This window comes from Callospermophilus lateralis, chromosome 5, assembly GCF_048772815.1.
Source record: "Callospermophilus lateralis isolate mCalLat2 chromosome 5, mCalLat2.hap1, whole genome shotgun sequence".
In the NCBI taxonomy this organism is placed as follows: Eukaryota; Metazoa; Chordata; class Mammalia; order Rodentia; family Sciuridae; genus Callospermophilus; species Callospermophilus lateralis.
The window spans coordinates 145,189,359-145,215,804 of NC_135309.1; the positions used below are offsets into that span (position 1 = coordinate 145,189,359).

General features: G+C 38.4%; 1 protein-coding gene across 6 annotated transcripts in view; it reads right to left on the reverse strand.

Moving 5' to 3' along the window:
• Positions 1-345: 345 nt before the first annotated feature.
• The window catches only part of Prlr (prolactin receptor), a 153,606-nt gene continuing 127,505 nt past the window's right edge, over positions 346-26,446 (reverse strand). For 5 of the 6 annotated variants that reach the window (XM_076857372.2, XM_076857369.2, XM_076857371.2 and 2 more), the window contains 8 exons: positions 23,900-24,012; positions 20,958-21,090; positions 19,465-19,634; positions 16,291-16,460; positions 14,212-14,353; positions 12,919-13,018; positions 12,356-12,425; positions 346-10,559 (listed from right to left, as the gene is read on the reverse strand). In XM_076857372.2, the coding sequence (XP_076713487.2) occupies positions 9,540-10,559; positions 12,356-12,425; positions 12,919-13,018; positions 14,212-14,353; positions 16,291-16,460; positions 19,465-19,634; positions 20,958-21,090; positions 23,900-23,969 (1,875 nt within the window). In that variant the 5' untranslated portion in view covers positions 23,970-24,012 and the 3' untranslated portion in view covers positions 346-9,539. The remainder of the gene's footprint in view (positions 10,560-12,355; positions 12,426-12,918; positions 13,019-14,211; positions 14,354-16,290; positions 16,461-19,464; positions 19,635-20,957; positions 21,091-23,899; positions 24,013-26,446) is intronic. The other variant, XM_076857375.2, reaches the window with a different exon arrangement.

Consider the following 26,446-nt stretch of genomic DNA (forward strand, 5'->3'; position numbering starts at 1 on the left):
CGATGAAGAAGTTAGCTAAGTTGGAAGCAAGGTTTGGTTTTGACTTAGAATTAGTAGGAATAGAAAATCAGAGAAGGTGTTGAAATATGAGCAAAGAAATTTGTGCCCGGAAAAACAAACAAACAAAAACAACAAAATGCCAAGGATGAGTGTCCTGAGATAAATGTTTTAGCATGTGTCTGCGTGTTTTATTACCAGAAAGGTTTAGAATGTCATTTCCCCCTTTCTTTTAAAAAAATGTGTTCCAAGAAGTTTTGCTGAATCAAAGAAAAAACATGTCTCAATTCTATGTTTCATAAAATCCAAGTTTCATACATATATGTATAAAAGACCCTCCAAAAGCCATTGCTCAAGAAATAATTTATTAAGTCAACTTAAAGTAGGCATTGTTACCATTGCAAAAGCATTTGCTCTGAAAAAGGATTGAAAAATGCATCATAAAGTTACATAGTTCAGCAACAATATGAATATTCATCTTGTAAAGTAAAACTACTGGCAAATGTCATTTAAGCTCGCCTTGTAATTTTTAATGTTTTATAAGGAGCAAATGTGTCACCTTAAAAATGTACCTGTGGCATTTACAAATTCTTTCAAATACATTTATAAATACAGTAATAAAAATTCCTGAGCTCTATTTTCTTATGCCAGTGTTCGCCAGCACACATCCATGTGGTGTTTTATTTGACTGACATCCTCTAGCTTTTTCTTTAAAAAATATTTTGTAGCATTCATACAAATATCTGTGCTTCAAGTCAGTTTATAAGCACACATTTTAATGTGAACCTGATCACAACAAGAGAAAAATGCTTGACATTTGTATGGGAAGCAGGAGTTGATGGACAGTGTGGGTGGAGGAGGTTATTGATAAAAGAATTTTAACTTTAGGTGTCAAGATTTCCAAAGCAGAATACATTTTACAGCATTAATAATGGGTTTGATTTTCTCTGCAGGCTTTGGAGGGATTTTCAAAATCATCAGGACTTTTTCTTCCCATGTCCAGGGAGGTCCCTTTTGGGGGCTTTTCAATGACACTTTCTTTCACTCCTCTTCACTCCCATCTTGCTCCATCACCCCAAGATGAAAATTGCATCTCCCCGGTTCTAAAAAGTGGGGGAGACTTGTGTGAAACTTGGTCAGTAAGATGTAAGAGGTCTAAGTGGGTGAAAATTTCATATGGGATTCTGGCAAGATGTGGCAGTACAGAATTTCCATTTTCTTTGAGGAAAGCACATGCAGTTAACTTTGGGAAAACTAGCTCCCTACTACTTCCCTAGCTCATCACTAATTGTAGAGAGCCTATGTCTGATGGCTGACAGTGCACATTTTGTAGCTTAAAAATACAAATGGGCCCAAGAATTAAAGGCAAATGGTTCCAAGAGAACAAGAGAGTCAAAGATTCTTTGCCTAAAGCCAAGTTTTAGATCCCAGTATTCATGTAGGGAAGAAGTTTATAATTCTTCAGTAAAACACGGCATTAGTGAATTAGGACGTGGCAGAGATGAGTTTGTAAAGCAAACCTCCATGTTGTCTCATAATTCAACAGAAGCATGAACTCTAGTTGATTTTTTAGATCTAGATCTTTTTCAAAGTAAGAGGTTATCCATTCACACTTCATCTGATGGATTTTGCCAAAAATATATTGGTAATATCAATGAATTATAGTCTTCAAAAGGGTTACTTTTTTCTTGATGATTTGGTCTTTCCTTTATTTAACAATATTTAAGTGATATTCTCTTACTCATTCTCACTGTGCCCAGTGCCATGTCACTTTATTTTTTGCAACTTCTCATATGACAGGGATGAGGTAAAGGAAGGGAATCTTGTCTGGTAATATATGGAAGGATGAAGGTATATGAAGAAATTTATTTTGGTCCCATTAAAGAAACAATTTCCTGATTATACATCTGTCAGCAATGAAAAGTTTTTCAGATAATTGCTTTAGGCCAACATATGTTATTCTGCACATCCCCATTTCAAGTTTAAAAAAAATAAAGAAGGATAGGCAAGGGAAAAAGGGAAATACATATTTATTGAGCCGGACACTAGGCTGGGTATTTTTATAAAGACATGAATAGAAATATAATGACCACAATGTACTAGGATGTCTAAGATTTTGTTTGGCAAGCATTGTTTTTGGCATGCAGTAAAAATGAAGGTGTGAGAATAGCTGTTAGCATAATTTCCCATACTATTGACAAAGATTTAACCGTCCGTGTAGTCCCCAGAAAATGGAAGGAGATAAAGGAATAAATCCATGGAAAACGGGAAGCATGGTATGCAATAACCAAAGATTTATAGAATGAAAAGTGCAAGATAACAAATCAGATGTGTATAATCTATAATTCTTAAAGGCTAAACAGGAAAAAAATAGACATTACAATGATGGCATAAAGAAAATAAGTTTTTAAAATCAAAACAAGATTATTTCTGATAAATGACTGACTTTCCCCATATCATAATATATTTGATAGATAACATTAAGTAAAGAAAAAATTTATTTCTAGGAGTTTTAGGGGAATTATTTTGTATATTTCCTGATTATGGATCCTTTAGCAGCAAAAAGTCTTTAAGAAAATTGCTTCAGCTGTATACATAATTCTGCTCTTTTCCATTAAAAAATATAGATGAAAGGCAGGCAAAGGAAATAAACATTTGTTAAGCCAGGCACTGAACTGGGTATTTTCAATAATGACATATATTATCATGGCTTTGGGAAACCACCTTAAGGTGACTTAAAGTTAGGAAAAAACTCTACACTCTGTTATTGTTTTTTTTTTAATCTGATGACTATGTATTCTTTCTGAAGTTTACTCATAAGCCAGTTTTTATCAAATATAAAAATGTAAAAAGGGTTATTCAGAAAACCTAGCATAAGCCTGCAAAGTGGTGAATTAGAAGTTGCATTCTCATGTCAAGAAGCAAACAATGTCATCAATGTATTTAACAATCACTTCTAATTTGCCACTTAATGTTGAAAGATTTTACTTGGCATTTTCTAGGGAGAGAAGACAAGCAGAGGTAGTGGTAGCTTTGAAAATATGGAACCTTCCATTATGGTGAAGGCTTCACTTCAGTATGGCTTTGCAGAAGACACGATCTTGCAATGGGTTGGGTCTAGATCGCTTTGGTTTCCACATGAGACTTGTACATTGTTCAGAATGAATGATGAAGCACAAAAGTAAGCCTCATTATGCAGATAACACTCAAGACTCAGTGGTCACATGAAGCAAAGCCGAGGGGTTGAAGTTGATGTTTAAATAGTTGTTGGATTGTACTTTAAACACAGAACACCCCAGAGCAGCGGTACAGTGGCATATGATACTACTTCAAAGATTAAGGAAAAATTAGTACATTCACAGTTTCAACAGAAATATGTGATTACTTTTTTTAGTCTTATTTTACAGTCATAAACATAATCATTTTGAAATTACACATGGATAGATTCTAAGTCATTAAATAATTTTCATTTCTATTACATAATGAGTTTTATAACACGAGGATTATATATTTCAGTGTGGCATATACTGTCTTTGAACCACATATGGCAATATAGTATAAAATAATACAATGATTACTTTAAAGTCAGAAATGACTTATGACAAATACATCCAATATGCCACCAAAAACAGTCAAAGCATGAGATGTTTCATTTCTAAACTACAAGCAGCTTTGAAGGAAGGTTATTAGGACATGAAGGGGAGGTAGTTATTTCTAAAATTAATTTCAAAATTCATTTTTCCCAAGAATTTATAAAACAAATCATTTTTCAGAGGTATTCTTGCCATATAATTTTTCAATTTTAGATAACATGATAAAAAGATCCCCTCCCACCAGAATGCAAAATGTGCACAGAAAAGCTCAGAAATTTATCTAAGTGAGCATAATTTGACCACAACTATTTAAGTTTATGTTTGATATTACTCCTTCAGTTGCCAAAGTTTTTAGAGTTTTTTTTTAAACAGCAGCAGGTAAAATGTTAATTAATTAATATGCCTTGATAATCTGAGAGTCCCTCTGTTCATTGATTACATCATATCAACAGGATATGCCTTTCCAATTTAAATTTTTCAATGCTTTGTTAATTGAAATCAGAGCATACACCAAATAAATTGATGTGGATTAAAGAGCTGCCAGCCTATTGTATCATGAATTACATACATCTCAGAGCCATAATATCAGACTACTGAATACATTATAGTTTTATTATTTTCACTAAAATTTAGGTTTAGTGGCTATTCTTGGCATTTTATGGAATTCTCAAATGCCCAAACCTTTGGAAACATCCTATTTTCTATTTATCTATCTTTTCCCTTTAATTGAAATAGATACCATGGGGGTCCCAGATGAAAAATCACCTTCCTAAAAAGCAGAAGTCTAGGCAGAGAAATCCTGTTTGATTTGCAGATGACAAATCTGTCAATCATACAAATCTCATTTTTTATTGGATCATAAGTTCTGAAGAAATAATTCTGTGTTTTAAAGTTTCTCCTTAAGACCTCTGGTGTCTAGTAATAAAGATAGCTTGAACTTATAGATGACCACCAATTTAATTAAAGAGTGAATATGGGCTTAAATCTTCAAGCATGCAAATCTCTCAGTGGGGTGTACTTGTGATCCTCAACTTGGGCTTGGATATCTGTGCCTGATTTAACAATTGACTAGTTCTTTGCAGGGTTAAAGTTCATTTTTTAAAAAATAATTTTGTTTCTTGCTACTAGGCATGATTAACACTTGGGAGAAATAACAGGCCCTGGGGAGAAGGAATAAAAAGCCTAGAAGTACATAACACCAGGAAGGAAGAGGAGGGGGGAGAATTAAATTCATCTGGGTTGAAGGAATGGAGCTGACTTTGTCTCTTAAGCATTTTTATAGACACACTGTCTTCAGAGTTCACTGGGCAGGTCAAGGGCAGGTCAGCAATGTGTTCTTGTGGGGTACCTGGACCTTGGACAGGAACTCTTGGATTTTACTTAGATTATGAGAATCAAAGACAGAGCTAGAAGAAATCCTAGAAATATTTTTGGCCAACCCAGTGAGAAAATTGGTGGCCAGAATTTAAAGGTCCATATAGTTTATTCAGTGGCAGTGATAGGAGCTAGACCTGGACATTGAACGCCAAGTCACTATCCCAGAAATGACAATATTGTGCTTGAGCAAAAAAGACAGGAAAGGACATTTATTCACTGAAGTACACACAAGGCTTTCATCAATGGCTTATCTATTTTTAACAACACTGGGGGTGATAACTCAGAGTCATTAGTATTTTTCCATCTGTGTGCAAAGTTTCAAAATGCACACATTGTTCTTTTGAAGCTCTGGCATGCAATTCAGTGACATTTAAAAGCACAACAATATGCTTTAAAATGGATTGTCTTGAGTGGGTGGCAGGTTTATCCCCAAATCATAGCCAGTGGGTGGCAGGTTTATCCCCACATCATAGCCAGACTCAATTTCTTGTCAGGCAAAGTAAGTCACACTATTAACATATGCTCTATGATGGTTCATTGGAACAATACACAAAAATCTACTGAACATTTTGCTGGTTAACTCTTAGGCCATTTTGTCATTCTTTCTGACTTCTCTTTCCATTTCTTCATTTATTTATGCAACATTTGCATAAAAACAAAATCTACTTAAGCTCAGTTTTATTTTCTGACAAATTTCTTGTAAAGTGACAACACTTTTTTTTTTTTTTTTGGAAAATAAAGAAAGGCACTTTTATAAAACATACAAATCTGTTTCTTTATTCTCTAAGGAGATAGGGAAGTTGGCAAGGCAGGTCCAAGTCTTTCTGCAAATGCAAATTATGGGCAGCAGAGGGCAGCTCAAAAAAGCGAGAGCCAGATTTCTTCCAGAGACAAACTGCTCCCTGGAACTCAGCCTCAGGTTACTCATTAACTCAAGGTTTGCCTGTTTATTCATTTCAGTCACCACAGGGCAAGGAGTCAAAATGCTTTGATCTTACACAAGCAGCTGGAGATTGATTCCTCAGACCAAACCAGTTAAAGTGAGTATTCAGTTCATAACTGACTACCAGAGATGGTCTTAGGCACTTAGGAAAATGTTGAGTCTGCTAAATGTCAATGGCAGCTGATAATAACTTGTGCTCATGTTAGGGTGTCTTATATACATTAAATTAAAACTTAAATAGAACATTTTGTTACTTTGGTCATAAGTGTCCATAAATCAACCATTGGTTGTATCTAGTTTCATAAGCTTTGTAACTTGAATATTTAGGTACTTGTTTATCAAAGTATGACCTTAAGTCAGTTGGGCAATGGTTGTTTACAAGCTATCATAAGTGGAAAAAAAAATCAATAGATAAAAGAAAAGAGATTTGGGGTTGCTGGACTCAGCCAGAAATGAGCACGGCTTGATTCACTAAAAGATAATTTTTCTACAGAATAGTGTCTCTTTTCTATCTTATGCCTATTTTCTCTATGCATATTTGCACATAATTTAAGAATATGATTCTGTATTTATATAACTTAGAAAATGAATTTGCAATACATTAAGATCATTTGGGGCTGATGACTTGAAAAATAAAGTATGATGAGCAGATCACTGAAGATTACCTGGTATTCATATAATGAAAAGCAATTATTTGATGCCATATTAAGATACAAGGCATTTGTTTGAATGATCTTTGTAGGAAAATATTCAGTGAGTCATGGAATCAAGGAATCACAGTTTTTTTAAAGCCTTTAGAAATTATTTGGTCTAACATCTTCAGAAAAAAAAAATGAGACCTTAAGAAGGTCTCCATCTCTCCAAGGCAAAACAGGAGTAGAACCCAGAGTATGTGTTCTTCCATTCAATCAGCTGTTTCCATCAAAGAAAATATGTTATATCATGAAAACAATTGAAAGAGTGCTAAATGATTACCAAATCATAGTTTTGACTAATGAGTGCTAATTTGTGTCTTTGGGATTTGGGTTGTCGTTAGCCGGCTATAACCTTTTTTTATATACATAAAATTATATGTCAAAAGAAGATTGTTTTAAAATTTTCAAACTATAAGATCTACACAATTACACACACACACAAACAAGTTTTTGTCTTTGCTATGGTCATAATTTTATAAATAAAAACCTATATATACATATGTTGGAGAAGAATGGTCTACTTGGGAAAAGTATACTTTAAATTGTCTTGAAGGTCATTGTCTATGATCAACATCTTTTAAGTGGACTGTATTCTCTGGCCCTAATGGAAATTTTATGAACTTTTGCAGGTCATTTTCAGATTCTCCATTATGTGCATCTTAAACCATTAAGAGGTTTCTTTTTTTGCCTTATTCTTATATATAGTACTGTTCATTGAGAGTTAAATGTAACTTGACCTATACGTTCCATGAGAGGATTGTTTCCATGCACTAAAATAACCTTTAGTGGAAATATTAATCTAGGGCAATGTTTCTTAAACTTCCATGAGCATGTGAATCATCTGGGGATCTTAGTTAAATGCAGATTCCATTTCTGTAGGGCTGGGCTGGGGTCCAAGATTTTGCAAACAGAATTTTCATACAGTGTCCAGTTGATACTGACATAGTTGATTCTCAGACACTGAGTATTGAGGATCTAGAGGATTAATGAGCTTGGACAGCTCTCCCAAATGCTTCCTCAAATCTTAAGAGTTGTCTATGTATTGGGAAAATAGAGCACTGGCAGTGTGTTCACTTTTAATCATCCGGGAAGCTGGATCCAGTTCTTATCAATATGGACTTGTTGGGGTGGAATACTTGACTCACCAGGGTGAGCTCAAGTCTTTTATGTCATTAGTGAGTGGCTGGAAAGTGGATTTGCCCTCAGGTGAAATGAAAAATAGAGGGAAGCGGTTTGTAAAGTCGATGATTCATAGATGTTCCTCTTAAAATGGTGATCCCAGATTTTGACCACTCTCAGGGGGTCAAAAACAAACAACCAACCAACCAACTAACTAACTAATTAACTAACTAACTGATCTACAGATTCTCATTACCATCCCTGACCTTTGAAGCTGTTCCTATTACTCTACAAATGCCTGACTTTCTAGAACGTATTTGGATACTGCCCATGTAAGTGCTGTCTCCATCTCTACCAAGATTTTGCAAATGGATCTATTTAGGAGAGATACTAACTCCTGGTTTTGCTTAAAATTCTTTTGCTGCCCAAGATTGCTCTGAAAAACAAAACAAGACCAAGCCTCTGTCTCTGAAACAGCATGTTAAAATCACCACTGTCCTTTTTCATGGTAGCTTTATGAAGATTCAACCATAGATTGGCAGAAGCCCCAGAGTTGCCCTAAACTCACAGGAGAAATAATTTCTGATCTGTGGAGAATTCTTCGAACCCAAGTTTTGTTGTTCATTGTTGCTTAAAGTATCTTGGAGAGAAAAAGAATCAGAGAAACTATGCTCCATTGTAATGGAAACTGGATTTTGTCATCTACTTCATATTCCTCAGTGGGCTTTGGGTTGGTATGACATTTTAGTCTACAAACAGGGACTGCATACACTTTTATGTACTGTAAATGCTCAATTATAACCTTGTAGCAGAAAATACTGTACCCACTGAATACATAAACAGCTATACTGGGAAAATAGAAAATAGTCTTTTATTTTACCTCAGCAATAGAAAAATAGTCTTCAAAAATACATTGCTAAACTTATGGGTTTGTATTAAAGTAGAATTCGTATGTACAGTAAGGCAGTAGTTCTATTAGCATCCTGCTGTGATTATCTTTTAGATTAGAGTTCATCTTTTGGGATTTTTTTTTTTCACTAAGGAAAGACTAGGGAATATAATAATTTTTTTTCCTGCTGCAGGAAAACATTCTAAAAGAATTTGCCACATGAAATTCATTTGCCTCTTATATAATAAAATTTTACTTTCCAAAACTATATTCTTTAGAGGCTTTGGAATGAAGTAAAATTTAGGGGTGTGAAATCTATGCTTAACATATTCAAAGTATCTTAAGAAAAAATCGGAGGCATCATTTTACTTGCATCTTGGCAATGTGTCAAGGTATAGGAACAGGTGTAAACAACTCGTCAGGTATGCTGGAATGCATCTGTTCTTTCCATGGGTCATATTTGGGTAATCCTAATAAAATGAAAGAAGAGTGTCAAGATTAAAGAACTGTTTTTCAGAAGTGGTTTTCATGGCATTTCCCACCTATCTGTCACCTTCCCATGCTACCATTTTGACCATTTCATTTCCTTCTATCACCTACTGAACCATGAAAGCCTTTTCCAGAGGATGTACCTAAATCGTACTGTCCCTCAAGAATACTAAGCTATGTGCTTTTATTTCATTGAATACAATTTTTATAACTAATAGCAAAAAGTAAATCTACAAATCACAGGACACAAAACGACTTGTTCTGGAAATCAGCAGTTGGAAAAAGAGGCAAGTGGTCAGACACGGAGCATGAAAAAGAGCAAAGTAGTGTCATTCTACCCACATTCTCGAGCATCAGCTCGGAGATGGCATTTTGTAACTCTGTAGTGTTACCTGAAGAAAAATCACATTTTACCCAAACCTTCCATTAGTCGACTCTCAATGAAAGGAGTGCATGAAGCATGCAGGATCCAGGTAATCCAGCCCCCCCTGGGGGTGTCTGCAGTTGCTTGGTGTTGCTGTGAAGCAGGCCAGGTCTTTCTCAGCTTGATTCTGTTGATATGATGGCGGAGCTTCCTTGGCCGATGCTTCAAACAAAGCCACGCTTTGAGCACGTGGGTCCGGCACTAACACCAGGATGTTGTTATCCATAACCCTGGAAACTTTGGCATACTCCTTACTGGTTTCAAGAGCCCCGGGCTTCTCTGTCTGGTCACTGTTCTCTTTCTGTTTTGGCAGCAATGACAGTGCTCCGTCTTTGTTGACCTTGTGAATCTCCACATAATCCAGGGGTTTAGCAGAGATAAAGTGGGCTTTTTCCTGGGGCAGCAGCCAGGCTGTGCCTTGCTCAGTCTTGGAATGGAACCTTTCCATCTCCTTCTGCTTGTCTTCCTTTTCCTCCCCTCCAGTCTCAATGGTTTTAGAGGATTGTAAAGCATCTTTGCCTGCTTTGTCCAACAACATGGCCAGTGCACCTGCAGGGTCCACAGCCAGTTTACACATATCATCAATGCTGTGGTAAGGAGACTTGGGGTTGTGCTGGGCAGCCTGTGGTAAGGGCCAGGTTGAAGATTTGGATCCACCAGCATGATAGTATTGGATTTTGCCTTCCATACTTATGCTGTGGGGGTCACAGGTGAAGGGAATATTTGTTTTGGGATTCTCAGGCTGCTCAATGACCTTAGGAGTGTGGAAAGTTGGGGGATTGGCCCGGGGTTCCTCACACTTTTCAGACAAAAGGGAAGGGCTGTCACAGCTTCCCCGGCCAGAGTCATTGTCAGGATCTAGGTGTGAGGGTTTCACACCTTGACCTGGGTGTTCTTTCGAATGTGCTGGCATTAGCTGCTGGTCTTCACTGTCATCTACTTCTAAAAACTCCACCAGCAAGTCCTCACAGTCAGAAGTGGGGGGAAAGTCTTGGCATCCCAAGGCACTCAGGAGTTCTTCAGACTTGCCCTTCTATGAAACACAGACACAAGGAAAGAGAGCTATTAGCTTCATCACACGCCCAGTTGGCATCACAGTTGGCAACATGGCATCTGTTCAGCACCTTGATCAGGTGAAGTGTGGTAAGAGCTGTGTGGAATTTCCCAAACTCCAGGCATTGTGTGCCAGGCCATCTATAATCACCTTCTGGGTGTTACTCATCAAATATTTTTAAGTCAACTCGTGATTTTTAACTTACTCAGTCTAAACAATAATGATCATCGGTTTAATGGGAAAGTAGTATGCACAATACAATAAACATAAAATTACTCAATAAAAGAAGCTTGTGGAACATCTGAAACCAAAATGCTGAGGCGAGAAGCTGACTCTGGTACTCACTGGTGGAGTGGCTCCGAGATGTCATCGCTGGCCTCCTCACTTGCTCCACCACTTTCTAAACTGATAATAGGTTGATTCTTTCCTTTCTCCTGCTATTCTCTGCCTCCTCCGTCTCCTGTTTCTCTTTCCTTTCTCCCTTTTCCAATCCCACCTTTTCTGCTCCTTCTATTCCATTTCCCCCACATCTCATTCCTCCTTCTCCTCTTTCCCTACCTCTTCTTTCTACTCCATATTTCCCCCTCTCCTGTTCCCGCCTCCTCCTTCTTTTCTGCCTCTTCTTCCTCTAACTTCCCCTTTTCTTTCTAGTCCTCTTAGGTCAGGTACTACTGCCTCGTTTCGTTCTTGGCTTGATTACATATAGGGTATATATGACTTTGGACAAGCTGCTCCCGTAACTTCATCTTCTTCATTTTAATAATAGGAATAATACGACCTATCTGAGAGGGTTCTTTGGAGGAGTAGAGATAGATAATAGAAAGAAGGATATTAATATTCTTAACCCTCAAGGAGCTATGCTGTCTCTGTGGCCAGGAGGTTGAATTGTGAGCTAGTCAGTAAATTTAGTTAGTTGAGTTGTTAGTGATTAATTTAGTCAGTTGACTTGTGAGCTAGTCAGTGGTCACTTTAGTTAGCAAAGGCATTCATGCTGGCTCTGTAAAAGTCAATGCTAGACTGAATGGTGGGGTAAGAACACTGGTTTCAGAGCCAAACTCCTGGGCTCTTGTCACTGCTCTGATATCTGCAAACAAAGAAAATGCAGACAAGCCAAATTCTCTGTGACTCACTTTTCAATTTCTTGCACTATCAATCATAATATAACCACACCAAGTGACATTTGCTTTCTTCTACAGGGAATAGATTTAACATATGTCACTGTTAAGGTTTCTGTTGAATTGAAATTATCTATTTCAACTTAAAAAGAAATTTAAAAAAAGTTCTAATCTCTCTTTTCATTAAAAACAGTTTAAACACGCTTTGGTAAACAACACTACTATTTTACTAACCTAGTCTCAAGTGACTGCTCAAACTGAGCAATAGGGAAAATAGACCATTCTATTACTTTGGACTTATATAAAGGGAAGCTTGTCCCATATGATGGAAGTGGAGGTGGGTTCCTGATTTGTATTAATCAAAACATTCACCTTCTTTCCAAATTATTTGTACAAAATCATAATATCTGTGCTTCTGAGCAGCCCTGGGTCAGTGTACAGCATCAACATGTGTTTGTATGTTTTCTTTCCTTGCCCTTGGACTTTCCATATCTGATAGTGAGGACTTTTATCCCTCACACCTCTCTCTGTTAACACATGCCAATAAGGAGAAGGATGACTGAGACGGCCTGGCTGGATTGATGGGATTGTGTGTGCATTTGTAAAGTTAATTATTACAAAGCAGTGAGTCACATTTCATTCTCTGCCTCTGGCACTTACCTCCAACAGATGAGCATCAAATCCTTTTATTTTTGGCCCAGGAACTGGTGGAAAGATGCAGGTCATCATGCTATAAAATAATATGGGAGACTGAATAAATTACTCATCTTTTTGCCTTGTGATTTTTGAAAAATTATTTTTATCTTCAAATAGCTGCTATGGGAACTATAAAAAAAGAGTATCGGGGCTACATTAAACTAATAATAAGCGATGAAGATAATAATTACAGAGACCTCTCTTAAAATTTTCTATAATTTAGAAGACTGATTTTGAAACTCATGAATTATTTGGACAATTTGCTTCTCTTAATTTTAGCTGTTCTTTCCAGATTTTTACTATTTCACAGCTGTGAACACCTGCTTCAAGTGAGTTCATTTTCCTACTTTTGTTTTTTAAGAAAGCACTGATAAAATGATTTTTTTTTAAATTGGCAAGCACACTGCAACTAATGGTTAAAATTAGGTCTTGAATTATCCGTAGGTTTCCATTATCTTCACATTATCTTTTTTGCTGTTATTCCTGACAACCATGATTGAGAGAAGGGCTTAGAGATAATGAAGTACCTATAGCCCTTCAAAGCCACTGCCCAGACCATAATCAAACAGATGACAGCAGAAAGAACAGCCACAAAGATCCAAACCGTTGTGTCTTTCATGGTGAAGTCTAAAAAACAAACAGCCAGAAAGCTTTGATCACATATAGTATCATTAAAAACAAACCAGCCAAACTAATGTGTGAAACTTTTGAACACATGATTTTCTTCTAGCTTTATCTCTTTTGATTTAAGAGCAATCCAACTTATATTTTCCAATATTACTAATATTTTAATATGTTGCACATATTTTACAATATGAAATTTCAAGTCCATTCACATATTCTTTTATTTGATTCTTAAAGAAGAAATCCATGGTAAGTTGCAGTAATAATAATAAAAGTTAACACTAAAAAAAAGTTCTTACTAAAAACCACCAATCACATTAAGCTCTCTACCCACATTGCCTTGTTTTATAGATGAGGAAACTGAGAATCAAAGAGTGATTTACCCAAGGACATGTCAGAATAGAGTTGCAATCTGGACTTGAACCCAGACCTCCTGCCTCTAGGCCCTGTGATTTTTTTAGGATGAGCCAGTGCCAGTCTAGATGTATGTACTGACTCACAGTTCAGGGTTCTTCCCAGCATGCCAAGCCAATGAAGCCCTGATACTTTGGCCAGGCAAGTATACAGACCTAACTTCACTGAATTTCATTTTTCTCACTTTTAATTCCTAATGGTAATTATATTCTTTCCAAATACATGAGAGGGCTGGGAGCACCAAATGGGATAAAGACACTGGAAACTGTAAATACTTTAGTAATGCAAAATGGCTCTTTCCCTTTGTGGAATATAAGCCACTATATTTAATGGCACTTTGTTAGATCTGAGGGCCTCTCGTGTACTTGCCCATGGATAATAGAACAACATATGATTCTCATCAGAGATTAAACATGAGTTTGTGACTCTGAGATGGGATAACACCCTACAAACTCAGGAAGGACTAGATGATGGTACTGACTGGACTCTCTAAATGCTAGGGATGGGGCCTATGGAAAGGGCATAATGATTGGCCATTTAACCCTCTGAGACATTTAAAGTCCACATCTGTACATTATCTGGAAACTGGTCCTCACTGACAGTCATTCAGAGAGAAATGCAACCCTGCTCAATGTCTTTGTGTTGGATAAAGAAATTAAAACCCCACCTCTATTTATTATTCTGGATAAGGCTCAAACAGTTTCTCTTTTAGTAGTTAATACATGCAAATTAACCATTTAAAAATACTTAGGAATATAAGACAAGGTAGTCCAGGCACTCACCACTGGGTATCTGAATGGAGCTCTCTTGACTCCACTTACTCCAGAATCCATGATCTGGTTTGCAGCGAACCTGGACAAGGTATTTCTGTCCTGGATATAAGCTGAGAATCTTAAATTGTGTCTGTTGCCCTGCAAAATGGGTCTAAGGAAGAACAAGGAAAACAGAAGTCACTTCTGACTTTTGTTTTGAGGAAAGGGACTTTGCCACTAAATAATAAACCATTGGAAACATTAGGCCAGATGATGATACCTACAGGATACCCTGTTTTCACCATTCTATGCTACCCTTTCAGATCCATCCCTCCTTTAAAAAATCCAATGACATACCTCATAGAAATGAAAAAAGCAATCATGAAATTCATCTGGAAAAATAAGAGACCCAGAATAGCTAAAGCAATCCTTAGCAGGAATAGTAAAGCAGGTGGCATCTCTATACCAGACCTTAAACTATACTACAGGTCAACAGTAACAAAAACAGCATGGTATTGGCTCCAAAACAGACTGGTAGACCAATGGTACAGAATAGAGGACACAGAGACTAACCCACAAAACTACAATTATATTAGAAATTATAATATTAGATTAGATGCCAAAACATGCACTGGAGAAAAGATAGCTTCTTCAACAAATGATGCTGGGAAAACTGGAAATCCATATGCAACAAAATGAAATTAAACCCCTATCTCTCACCATGCACAAAATTCAACTCAAAATGAATCAAGGACTTAGGAATACAATCAGAAACCCTGTGTCTAATAGAAGAAAATGTAGGCCCTAATCTCCATCATGTGGGATTAGGCCCCAACTTCCTTAATAAGACTCCTATGGAACAAGAATTACAATTTCAAAGGTTTTCTATCTCTCCACTTGTAACTTTGTTTCACAATGGCAAATATGTCATACCCCTCCAACTCTGCTGCATGGAAGACATGATAAATGTTAATAAATCAACTTTATAAATGTATAAGGGACAATAAAATTGGAAAATAGTTTATACACTCCAGAGAAGTAACTGATTTAAGGATTATTAGTTGGTATTAAGATCATAAATTGGAAGAGAACAAATTCTTCATGTATGTTGAAGCAACTGTAAAATTGCTGTGAAATTGTGATATTTGTAAAATCAAATGAAACATGAGTTTATAAATAAGGGATCGGATTTTCATCTCCCCAACACAGGCGTCAATTTAAGCGTCATTAATGGTTGGTCAACCAGATGGCTGTGTCTCCTGATGATGGTGCTGATGATGCATTATGAAGAATGTAATATCACTTCTGAAGTATGCTGGAATCTGAATCTGCTCCAATCTCCAGAAAATTCGGGGGAAGAGAAATTAACTGACATTATAGAGAATTAATCAGATAAATGAAGAAGATGAAATATTCTATGGGACAAGTGGCCCAGCCTCCTGAGTGCATTAATACTAAAGAGATTTAACAACCAGGCACTATGTGTGGTCTTGAAGTGGATTTTGGTTTGGACAAGCCACCATTAAAGAAATTCATGAAACACTGAGGGAGGGATTAAAAGATGGACTGGATACTACATGTTATTCAGGAATTTAATTTTTCCATGTGTGATTCTATTATCTGGCATATATTTGGAAATGTTCTTTGTAAAAAAGACCCATATACTAATGGATTTAAGGGTAGAATATCATAATGCCTGCAATTTACTGCATTATTTCTTTTTTACATTCAAGTATTTGAAAGTATTTCCTTACAAATACAGCCATTGCCTATGGATAAATTACAGTGAGATTCTCCCTATCTCTTGCCCCAGTGTAATTTACATACTTTCATAGGTGTCTAGATTTAAGGTATACTTAGAAAGGCAGGTGGGGAGCCTGGGGGAGAAGGCTGTAAAGTGCAAGAAACTATTTCTGAGAGAGCCATGAAGATGGACTCCATTCAATTCCAAGAGAGGAGAGAAGGACTTCCCACGTCTGGGTGGGTTACATCTGCCTGGGTAGGCCAACATGGTGGCCCACTAGTTGAAGAAATGATCTGTTGATAGCCATGAGGGGTTCATCCTTGCTAATGAACATGGATTCTTCAAAAACATTCTGTTTGACTCACCTCCCACTCAGCTGCTTTCTCAGGTTTTAATCGAATTTCGTACTGTAGCGTGAGCCAACCAGATCTTACGTCAACCAGGCTGGGTGGGAACCACTTTATCCACAGATATGGTTTTCTGTCTTCTGGCTGTTTTACTTCCAATGTCAGGTTCTCAGGAGGGTCTGGTTCAACTGTACATAGAAAAGAAATTCCAGTTGCATTAATTGTTTACAACTTTTATTTGCCACTACAGTTTTCTATCATGGATTGCATTTTCAACTTACCAGCCTTCTTTCCCCAACACATTATAATCCCTTAGAAGACACGAGTTATGCTGTCTGCCTCTTAGTATGTGACCAATCCTATCTGTACTTAAATTTGAGTTTAGTATGGTCAGAATAGCAAGCAGCTGAATTTTTGTTTTTGATGTGTTCTTCACTTTCCAGCAACCAAGGTCAAATATATACCCAAATTATTTCCATGATGGCAGAGACCAGGTGATACAAGTTAAGCTGGAATTTGCAAATGGGAGTTAGGATGAAAGATTATTGGGAGGGGACCTGAAAACTTATTTTCTCTCTGCTAGGAGCAAGATTCTCTTTGATGGCACACATGTTTTGTGAACCATCTATTCATATTTATGACTTAGATAACAAGTTTACAGATTATACTTTTGCTTCCTCATTTACATTTCACATCTAATACATGTTAGCCCTGATGGTGAATGGAATTCATTCTTTCAGATACTAGTTATTACAATGTGCCTAAAGGTTGAACTTTTTGGCAATGATCTCTTTGGTGACCTCATAACAACTTGTTGGTCCATTCTTTCATTCTGCAAATGTTTTCAGCAAAATGATCACAAACAGTCTTTGGGTGCTTGCTACATGCCAGATGCTGCATAAAACTCTCTCCCTGAATCATATCATTCAATGTCTCCAACTAACTCCATACCGTGCTATTACTGTATCCATTCTACAGAGGAGAAAACCGGCTTAGAAAGGAGGGTGAAATTACAGTAAAAGTGACATTTGAATCCTGATCTATGTGGTCTAGAATCAGCTTTTCCTACCATTTTACTCTGCCATGGATGTGAGCAGCTCTGTGTGATGCCAGGAGCTGGAGAGTGGGCTTGGGATGTAATTGAGGCAAATGAGTGCAAAAGTTGCAAAAATCGTGGCACATAAAAAATGCTCAATGCCATTAGTCTTCTTGGAAATACAAGTCAGAACCATAGTGACATACCATTTTACAACTACCAGAAATCCTAGAATTCAAAAAATTAAAAAAAAATGTTGGCAAGGATATAGAGAAGTTGGAACTTTCTGGTACAAATGTAAACTGCTATGGAAAATACTCTGAAAGTTCCTCAAAAAGCAAAATATAGAAATGCCATATTGCTCATCAATTCCATTCCTAGATACATGCCCCCAGGAACTGAAGAAAAGATGTTCAGGCAAAAATTTGTACATGAATATTCACGGCAGCACTATTCATAATAGCCAAAAGGTGGAAAAATGCAAATGTTCACCCACCAATAAATGGATCAAATGTGGTGTAGTCATCTATTGTATGATCCCATAAATGTACAATATTCAGGCTGGGCAAATGGAGACAAGGAAGATGAGGGTCACAAAAGACTGGGAGAGGGAGAAATAGGGAATGAGCGTGTAGTAGGTATGACATTTCCATTCACGATGATGTGATTTTAGGGAAACAATGGTAAGTCACTTGTTTCCCTAGGCTGGGAGCTAGAACTAGATAAATGTTGCATAACATCGACAATGAACTAATGGCACATTTTAAATGGTAACTGTTGTTACATATATTCTACCACAATAATAAAATGATAGAGGCATCACTCTCAATTTCTGAAAGTGCAGGGTCCTGAGAACACCTCCCTAAAAGTGAACTGCCTAGGGTGCAATTTGTCTTACCCTAGTCTCACTCTAGTCTCACTCCTGCTGGTCAGTAACATTTTGTACTTTTATCTATTGCCTCCTGAAATCAGTCTCTATACCAGGTGGGGGAAGAGAGTGTGTGTAAGAATAGTATACTTGGCATTGTGACTTACATTTATCTAAAAAATGAGCTTTAGAAAAGCTTCCATAAATCCTAATGCATATGAACTCCTAAGAAAGATTATTCTATATGTACTTACTAAAGAAATATCAATTAGAAGAAGCATTAAGTTAAGCACATACTGAGCAATATGTGTGATTAAAAAACATGCGTGTACAAAAGTCTAAGTAAATATCCAGAATGAATTCTTTAAAGCAAAATTCCTTCACCATTTGGACTAGATAGTCCTTTGCCCTGAGGGGCTATCCTACACACTTCCTCACTGAACCATAAGGGCCATTAAAGTTATGTCCACTTGCCCTGCAGCTTAAAGATGATCATGCAAATCAAGAAATATCTTCCAGGTTGATTTTTTTCTACTTTACTAATGACTTCTCCATATATTGTACTTGTGATCTTGGTTTTCAGCTTGATGCTCAAGCATCAAGCCAATTCTTTATTTGTAAAACAATAGCTTGGATTGTTAAGAAATATATGTATTTTGAGAATTCAGGGTGGGAGTAAAGCAATGGCAGCAATTTCTATGGATGCAGAATCAGATGAATCTCTTCTAATTGCTGCTCTACAGGGAATAGCTTTGTCTTCCATGGAGAGAATAAAAGAAATAAATCCCAGCTTATCAAGGTAGAAGGGGACACTGATTATGTGATCAGTGCAGGAGAGAAACATTAACAAGGAGAGCATACATAAAACAAGCATTGTTACCAAGCATGGTGGCGCATCTCTGTAATCCCAGTGGCTCAGGAGTCTGAGGCAGGAGGACTGCGAGTTCAAAGCCAGCCTTAGCAAAAGTGAGGAGCTAAGCAACCCAGTGAGATTCTGTCTCTAAATAAAATATAAAATAGGGCTGGGGACATGACTCAGTAGTCGAGTGCCCCTGAGTTCAAAGGAAAGCACATAAGGATCCCAAGTGCCAAACTTACTGAATGAATAAATCAACAAAAGTAATTTGAAATGCTCAGTTGACAAGGATATTGTCAATTTTCTCATCTTTTTTTTTTTTTTTTTTTTTGGTCAGGGATCGGCCCATAAGCAAAGAAGACTCAATTGAATTTGACTATTGGTAAATACATAATGGAGTAACAAATTCCTCACCCCTCTCCTTCCCCTTACCTATATAAGTCACATCCACATAGCGTGGATCCGAGGTACTGCTTCCCATCTTGTTGGTGGCATTTACTGTCATGATGTATATTGTCCATATAGAGGTGTGCTTTTTGCTAAAGTAACAGGAGTTGGGGCCACTGGTTTTGTAGTCTGGACATTCATGGGTGATGGTCTCTCTGCAATGAATAACGTATTAGGAGGAAATAAGAAAGTGGTAACAACTCTAGTTGTTTTCTTAGTAGATCAACACCACTGGCTTTTAGAGATTTGACATTTTAAGTGCATATCAGCTGGGCAGAGAGAGAAAGGGCTGGAAAGGATGTTTTAGGGTCTCAGCTATTCTGCTTCTCGGAAACCCTTCCCTCTGTATGGTGTTTTTGCGAGCTTGGAGATATGCATTGTCTGATAATAAATCCTGAGCTGCAAGGATATGGGTATGGCCAAGGCGCTGCCATACCCCGGCAGTAACATTATGTCACCTCAGGGAACTGGGACTTTCACCTGCATACACACACAGTGTGGCCATCTACAATGCAGCATTTATTGCACTTACATGTTGAATTACATTTGGGGAAAAAAAAAAAAAAGAGTTCAAGAGGATAAAAACTTTAGATAGCCAAATCAGTAACAGAGTGAAGTGACTTTGAAAGGAGGTATTTTAACCCCAAGTGGCTTATTAGGCTGCTCATATGAGGAGATACAAATCCAGTCACACCACAGAGGGATGGAGGTTTATTTGATTTTGGTTGCCAGTTTGAGTTCATAAAATCTGCTTACATGACACCCCTTTGGGTCCCAGATGGAAGGACAGCTTTGTGTACAACCAGGAGCAGTTACTGGAAAGTGAACCAGCTGTCTTTACTGGTAATATATCCAATTCTCCAGGATCTCCAGGAGAATCTCATGGTGAGTTTAACAAAATTCTCACCCAGGGATGTTTTGTTTAGTCCTTATGGCAACATTATGTCCAAACATGCCTTCCAGGAGATCTCCAGTTCTGGATCAGCAATTTGATAAAGAAAAACACTGACCTTCTTTTCCTTATACACTTCTTTATTTTCTTGGATGTGAAACAAATTTGAAAACCTAATGTGCCACATTTGTCAAGGATTATATGGTGCTGATTTATATAATCCTATCGTGTTACAAAAGTAACATGTTTACTTAGGAAAAATTACAAATGGCACAGGGTTTACATATGGTCGTCTAAGATTATTATAAGGAAATACTTCTATGGAGACTTGGGCTGAAACCTAAGCTTGTGACAGGTAAATGGAAACATTGCTAATATTTTGTTGCCAATGTGGTGGATCAGCTTGCATAGATTGAGAAAGCTTGTAAAGGACCTTTACAGGAGAAGGTGGACAGACACTCCTTTTCTCCAGGGGTTTGAGCCTTTATGGTATACACCCAGAAAATTCTGACTCAGAACCATCTCTGCTTTGGCCTGGATGTGTGAACTCTTGTGGGGCTTGATAGGAGAGAAGATAACATTTTACCCTTCCTTGTGGTAAGTCAGTGTGTAATTGGTAGGCAGTCCTCCGTCTGTCCCAGGACTCCACCAGCAGGTGAATGTTTCCTTCTCAGGAGAACGACATTTAAAGATAGTAGGTTTTCCAGGAGGTGACTCTCCTAAGAATAAGTCACAAGCCATTGGAGTTAGTATTGAGATCCATTCAACCACTCAACTCTTCTGCTGGTGACAGCACAGTGAAGACACCCAGAGCAGAGAGAGGCTCAGATGAGCAGACCTACAGGCTCAGTGCTCAGAAGTGGCAAAGCACCAGCACCCAGGAACACCCTTTGGGTGCTCTCCTAAGGCAGACAGTGTTCTTGGAGAGAGAGCTTGGTGGTGGTTGTGGTGTGTGCCTGTGTAAATGTGTGAGTGTTGTGTTTTGAGATGGAGATACTAGCAGTTCACGTGGGGCAGTGACCAACTGTAACATTTCAATGAGGAGTGAGCCTGGGGAGCAAGGAGGATGGGTTTGGGTTGGAGAGTGTGAGGCCTTCCTCCCATGGAGTCTAAAGAGCTAATGTAATGCTACAATATAAGGCGACTTCTTCTCTGGCACAAGCAGCCTGTGCATCCTTTGCCCACACATTGCTCCCTGGCACATCTCCGCTTCTGGGTTTCTGTCTTCCTCCATCTTCACATCACTAACTCCAACTGTCTCCATCTTTAGTTTGTCATCTATCATTGATGCTCCCTTTATCTTAGTGTCCCTCAGCAGTTCCTCCCTCTCTCCTCTTATCTTCTTCTTCCCCCTTCCTGTCACTTTTCCTTGGCCTTGGCCTAATGGCCTAGTGGATCTTCCCATCCTCCCTGTTACCATCTCTGAGTCTTGGTTTTTAGTCCTTCTTTCTGCTTATATTTTCTCCCTCTTTGGGACTTTTTGTGGTGAGATGGCAAAGGGCTGTTTTGCAATTCTCTGGACCATTTTGGGGAAGGAGTATGGTAAGAGGTAGGATACTGGGCAGGTCCTCTCTGAGCTGTGAGCTACCATGAGCTGCATTCAGTCTCAGGCTGGAAGCTGGAAGGTCTGCTTAAGGTGATATGGAAGATACAGTGTCAAGGAGGAGGGATTTTTTTTAGTTGCCTAATCCCCAAAGCTCTTGGCAAGCTGGTTCCCATTTCTCTTGCTTGGCTGCTGTTAGCTCCAAAGAGAAACTGAGTTATCCTAGGAGTTTGCCCCAGTGCAGCTGGGCTGGGGAGGCCAACTGAACCATCTATATAACTCCCATTTGCTCCTCCTTCCTGTCAAGTTTAAGGCCCTAGTGTTCAGTTTAATAAATGAGGAGCCGAGAGAGGAGCTCTGAGTTAGGCCTCAGCAGCTCAGAGGGTTCTCACTGTTTCCTCCCATACTTCTCTCCATCCCTCAGGCAGGATCCTAGGCCAGAACTCCTAGTAGAGCATCAGACTAGGAAGAGCAGGTCTGCAGGAGACCCTGGGAGGGGGACATACATAAGAAGGGGTTCTCTGGGTAACCTGGCCAGAAAGGAGAACTGAATGGGATGGCACAACATGGTGCACAGGAGGGGCCCAGGATACCAGGCTAATCATGCCAGTGGGAGCTGAGCAACATGCCGGTTTATAGGCCCCGTGAAAGCAGTCCATGTCAGCCTAGGGCAGCTCTGCCAATATTTGTCATTGCTCATCCTCTAGGGGAGATTTCTTCAGGATGATGTATTTGGGAATCATGGCAAACACACAAGGTTCCTTTTGTTTGTTTTTGTTATGAGTGAGGAGGAGTATGTGACATAGGAAGAAAAGTTTATTTAAAAACCCCAAAGTCTATGGTTTAGTAATACAGTTGAAGACACTCGGGGCTACTGTTCATGATTGGAGCACTTAGAATTTCCCTCATGAATGATTCTGACCTCTGCTTTCCCTTTTCTCTCTCTTTCACAAAAGCTTCTCTTTCACATTTTACTGGTCACTGATAGTATTTTTAGGAAACTCAGAGAGGAAGGTAAAGTTGTGAAATTACAATGTGTGCCTTTATCCTCTTTAGAGACAGTCACATGTAACAGACTGTCTTAATACACAGACGCACAGGGACAATCACACAGGAATCACACATGCAGGTGTTAGGCAGATGTCCACATAGATCCCACATCCCAAGAACACACACACACACACACCCCACATACATGCACAAAAAAATACACACAGGGTCACACTTACAACAGTACATATTATTACACATACATGTACACACAGAGTACATATACAGACATTCTCATAGGTACACACACAGGCATAAGCCCACACACAGATTTATACCAACACAGGTACTCACAGAGGAGCATTTGCAATCAGGCAGTATAAAAAGTTAATATGCACATAGGTACACTCATAAGTATGCACACTCAGAAATGTATAGGGGTTGACACTCAGAAATGTACACAGACACACTTAATTTAGCTGTGGATAATGTACAGGCACACTCCTAATTTAGCTGTGGATATTATTTCCCAAATCAGCAGATAACAGAATTGGCTGTATCTGTTTCTCACCATGCAGTAGCAATTTTTTACATCCCTTCATGGTTTTTCCAAGATTTTTCACATTTGTTATTTCATCTGTGGTGGAGGAAATGTCACTATCCTCACTTTGAGAATTTGGAAAGCCAAAGAGATTGGGCAATTGGCTCAAGGTCACACAGCCAGCAACTGGCAGAATCTGGACTAGAACTCAGGTCCTCAGAAGTGTTTCATACCCTCCTCAATGAGGATAGAAGGCAGAGAGCATAATGACAAGTTTGCATTAATTTTTCTGCATTAATTTTAATGCAAAAAGGGTTGCAAATAATTTATTAGCAGCACATGACATAAGCATTTTTATTTCTCACAACTGCATTGCAAGAAAGCTGTGATGATCTCTTCAGCTTCTTGATAAACACCCCAGCAAAGAAAGAGAGCAGGACAATCTCTTACTCACCATTCAGCAGTCTGATGTTGAGAAAAAGCAGCAGCATGAAAACAACTGTGGATGCCACATTATCCTTCATGTTGGCTCCCTTTTCTTCTTACAGGAAATGTATCAAAGATTGCCTGAAAGAGAGGCAGCAGGCAACTTTTTTGAAATGACAGCCTGGTCAGGCATATGCACCAATTTATTCTGGGTGTTTACAACTGTTTCTTGCTCCTTGCTTAGTGTGAATGACAAAACAGAAGGAAGGGAATGTAGGAAAATGTAACATGGGATGGCTTGGCTCAGAAGCCTCGATTTGCACTTGCTGGGAAAAATTCCACCGCCAGAGGTCATCAGATGATAACATAGGAAGTTCAAGGGGAGTCACCGTAGTCCACTCCTTTGCACACATCCCAAAGGGGGGGGAAAATGTTCTCTTTCCATTCCACAGTCATCTGACAGTATATCATGCATTTTATGTGACATAGATTGTATGCCCTACAAGGGAACCTTTCTAGGAGGGATTTGGCTTTAAATCTCCAGCCCCAAATAATCCTGGCTGAAAAGTCAGTTTCTCAGTTTCTGACTTTATCTAGCCCCAGGGATCCTGCCAAGTAGGGGGTGCTTTCTTTGAAGGTTCAGAGTGAGAGGGTCCTGGAAGCCTGGGCTATGAGCATGGTTGTGAAGCAAACTTTACAATGAGCTCTAGTGAACCTTCACGTGATTTCTTTCTCCCTTTTGTGAAGTCCCATTATAAAATATAATAAACTCCAGTAATAATTCAAATCCCTTGAGCTCAGAGTATTAAGCAAATTTTGAACCTGCAGGGGTTGAGAGTTTTGAGCAATTTATTATTAATATTATTATTTTTACCCTTGGAACAGCTTTCAAAGCCTCTCAATGTCCTTCTAAGAAAAAGGATTTTAAAAACATTAAAAAAAAAAAAAGAAGGCTCATTAGTTTATTAGACTTTAAACGACACTCAGAAAACAATAGGTTTGATGAACCAAGTGTAAATTCTCAGAAACACATGGCTTTAATTTCTCTTTAAATTTCATTTTATTTCTTTTCTTTTTTAGTTAGTTTGTTTGTTTGTTTTAGTTTTTAAATGAAGGGGAGAGCATCGGGGGCAAAGCTGTGTTGTCTGATGAGCCTCTAAAAGATCTTCGCCCATTCCTCCTGACCAGAGTGTGAGCCTCCTCCTGACAGTCACTTAATGGGCAGTTTTTTGAAGGCTTTCTCCACCCGACACTTCCTCCTGCAAGACATACTCAGAAATAAAAATCTCAGTGACAGCAAAGGTGTAGGGCACAAGGGCACTAACTATCAGGTAGCTCCCTTACACTGAGGCAGCTGTTTTAATAATGGATCCTGGTCCTCTAATGGGTCCTATCAGGTAGCCAGCATCTTGTTTTTTGAAGGTCCAGATTCCTTCCAGATGCCCTCCTAGGTTGTACATTCTCAACCATCTGCCCCATCTAATCCCTAGGGGTCAGCTAACTTACATCAAGAGGGCAAAGCCCCTGAAAGGGTTTTAAATAATGTCTATGTGACTCTTCTGGAGCATCTGTGATGGGACAGGCACAGGGCAAAGTACTTTAATCATTTGATTTTGTTCTCACAATGGCACCATGAGTAGGTACAGATCATTACCATTCCCTTTTAACAGACGAGAAAGTGAAGTATGGAGAGGTTTAGTAAGCTGACAGGCATCTACCCATGGGGACAGAGCAATTGGGCAATCTGAGAGCATCTGATAAATCATCCTGATTTGCAGAAAGTCTATGATAGATGGAACAATTATTCCCCCTTCTGTTGGAAAGACAGTGGAAATTAAAACAACAGACCCAACAAGTGGATGTGTAGTCCTGAGCAGAAAAGGAGAGCCAGGGCTGAGAGGTCATGTTGGCTTCTGCCCTGCTTATACCTGCTGGTCTCAGATTCTGTTGATCTCCCTAATCCAGTTTAACCAGGTACAGATAGCCCAGAAAGAGCTCTTTGTCCTGGTAATCTGGTTATCTCATCTTAGGTTGGAAATCGGATTCTGGATTCTTCTGCCCACTGGTCAAGACTTTATTATTATTTTAAAAATGACATCCCTTTATTGAAGCTTCTCTGCTTTGGTTGGGGGGCATTGTATTAAAATGCTTGGACTCAGCATGCCATAAATCACACCTTTTTGGTGACTTCAGATGCTATCTAAGCAGCTCTTCCAAAGCAAGGTTCCAAGTGTTTTACTAAAGAAATGCTAGGGTGGGATACAGGGTAGGTTCAGCAGAAGTAGATTTTGTCATCCACTCATACTTGCTCATAAACTGATGCAGGATCAAAGAAACACTCCCAATAAAAGTTTTTTTTTTTTTTTTCCTATAACTTTCAGGAAGCATTTTATGGACTAAAAGGTAACAACTTTTCTCTGGGCTTTCCTGAGACATAGCCTGGTCTTTGATCACTACTGTGTATTTTCTTTTTTTAAAAAAAAAATATTTATTTATTTATTTATTTAGTCTGACACAATATCTTTATTTATTTATTTTTATGTGATGCTGAGGCTCAGACCCAGGGCCTCGCATG